Source organism: Corvus brachyrhynchos, unplaced genomic scaffold (assembly GCF_000691975.1).
Source record: "Corvus brachyrhynchos isolate BGI_N302 unplaced genomic scaffold, ASM69197v1 scaffold222, whole genome shotgun sequence".
NCBI lineage: Eukaryota > Metazoa > Chordata > Aves > Passeriformes > Corvidae > Corvus > Corvus brachyrhynchos.
The window spans coordinates 126,119-127,708 of record NW_008236770.1 but is presented as its reverse complement, the minus strand read 5'-3'; the positions used below and the strand labels follow the sequence as shown (position 1 = coordinate 127,708).

The following is a 1,590-nucleotide window of genomic DNA, read 5'->3' as shown; positions in this document are numbered from 1 at the left end:
AGGCCAATAAAGAGCTCCCAAATCCCACCTGGCCCAGGTGGTTTTAGGGAGTTTTCCAGAGCTTTCCAGGAGAGCTGGGATTTGGGATAAGGTTTGGAGGGGCAGGAGGCAGGGAATGGCTTCCCAGTAGGAAAAGGGAGCTTGGGGTGGGATCTTGGGAAGGAATTCCCGGCTGGGCTGGAATTCCCAGGGAATGGCCGGATCCCTGGCAGTGTCCCAGGAAAGGCTGGAGCAGCCTGGGATCATCGGGGGAGGTGCCGGCCTTGGAATGGGATGGGATTGAAGCTGCGTGGATCCCAGCCAAAGCATTCTGGGATTGTGGGATGCAGGAGGCTCCGAATCCATGGCCAGGGGTTTTTCTGGTAGGCGGGGGAGGGCAAGCCTTCCTGGAGTGCCGAGATTCCCAGGGAAGGGCCTGGAGGCCGGAATTCCTTCCCGCAGAGGAGTCGGGCTGGGGCTGGATCCAATGGCAGGCTGGGAGAGGCGGGAATGGAGGGATTTCCCTGGGAAAGGGGAGCTCGGGCTGGGATCTTGGGAAGGAATTCCCGGCTGGTCTGGAATTCCCAGAGAATCCCTGGCTGCCCCTGGATCCCTGGGAGTATCCAAGGAAAAGTTGGAGCAGCCTGGGATACAGGAAAGTGTTGGGATTGGAATGGGATGGAAGGTCCATGAATCCCACCCAAAGCATTCTGAAATTCCTCCTTGGAATTCCCCAGCACATTCCTGGAAACACCCTGCCCATCCTGCTGTGACAGTAGAATTTTTCCTGCTGGGATTTTCCAAAGCCTTTCCAGCCTCTGGCATTCCCTGATTCTCTCCGGGAGCTTTCCTGGCTGGTTCAATCCTGCTTTTCCATCAGCCCCATTGCCAGGATTTGGGATATCAGCCAGGAAACACCAAATCCATGCTCCCGCTGCCTCTGGACCCATAGGAACCATTGCTCCATGGGAATTCCCAGTGGGAATCTCATTAAGGAACCAGCTGCTGGGAATTCCAGGAACTGGGAATTTGGGGGTGGCTCCACCAGGGACTTCCCAGGAAGCTGCTGCTGCTCCAGGGATTGGGCACATGGGGACATGGAAGTGCTGGGAATTGTTGGATTCCAGGGCCTTCTCCAAGCTTAATTCCATCTGGGGATTCCATGATGGGATGGGAATGGGAAGGGATTTAGGGAAGGGATTTAGAGAAGGGATTTAGGGAAGGGCCTCCAGGTCTGGAGCAATTCCAGCCCTATCCCAGCTCCCTGATTCCCTGGCTTCCCGCAGGTTGGAAAAGCTGGAGGCGGAAGCCAAGCGCGGCACGGAAAAATTGGAGGAGATCAACTCCAAGTGGGCCTTGGCCAAGGATATGAAGATCCCGCAGGAATTGTGGGAGCTGCTGGAGCAGCAGCAGGATCAGTGCGAGCTGCTCCTGCTGGAAAAGAACCGGCTCATCCAAGAGCTCCGGCAGGTATTCGGGAATACTCGGAGAATATTCGGGAATCCAGGCTGGGAGAGGCGGGAATGTCCAGCTGGAGAAGGGAAGGATCCAGGGAATCCTTGGAGCCCCTTCCCGAGCCTAAAGGGGCTCCAGGAGAGCTGGGATTTGGGA

The 1,590-nt window shown here is 56.7% G+C and overlaps 1 protein-coding gene across 1 annotated transcript in view; it reads left to right on the top strand.

Moving 5' to 3' along the window:
- DRC1 (dynein regulatory complex subunit 1) overlaps window positions 1-1,590 on the top strand; it is a 13,631-nt gene that overhangs the window by 3,414 nt on the left and 8,627 nt on the right. Inside the window, exon 4 of the mRNA XM_017727803.1 lies at window positions 1,266-1,449. Within this exon, the coding sequence (XP_017583292.1) occupies window positions 1,266-1,449 (184 nt within the window). The remainder of the gene's footprint in view (window positions 1-1,265; window positions 1,450-1,590) is intronic.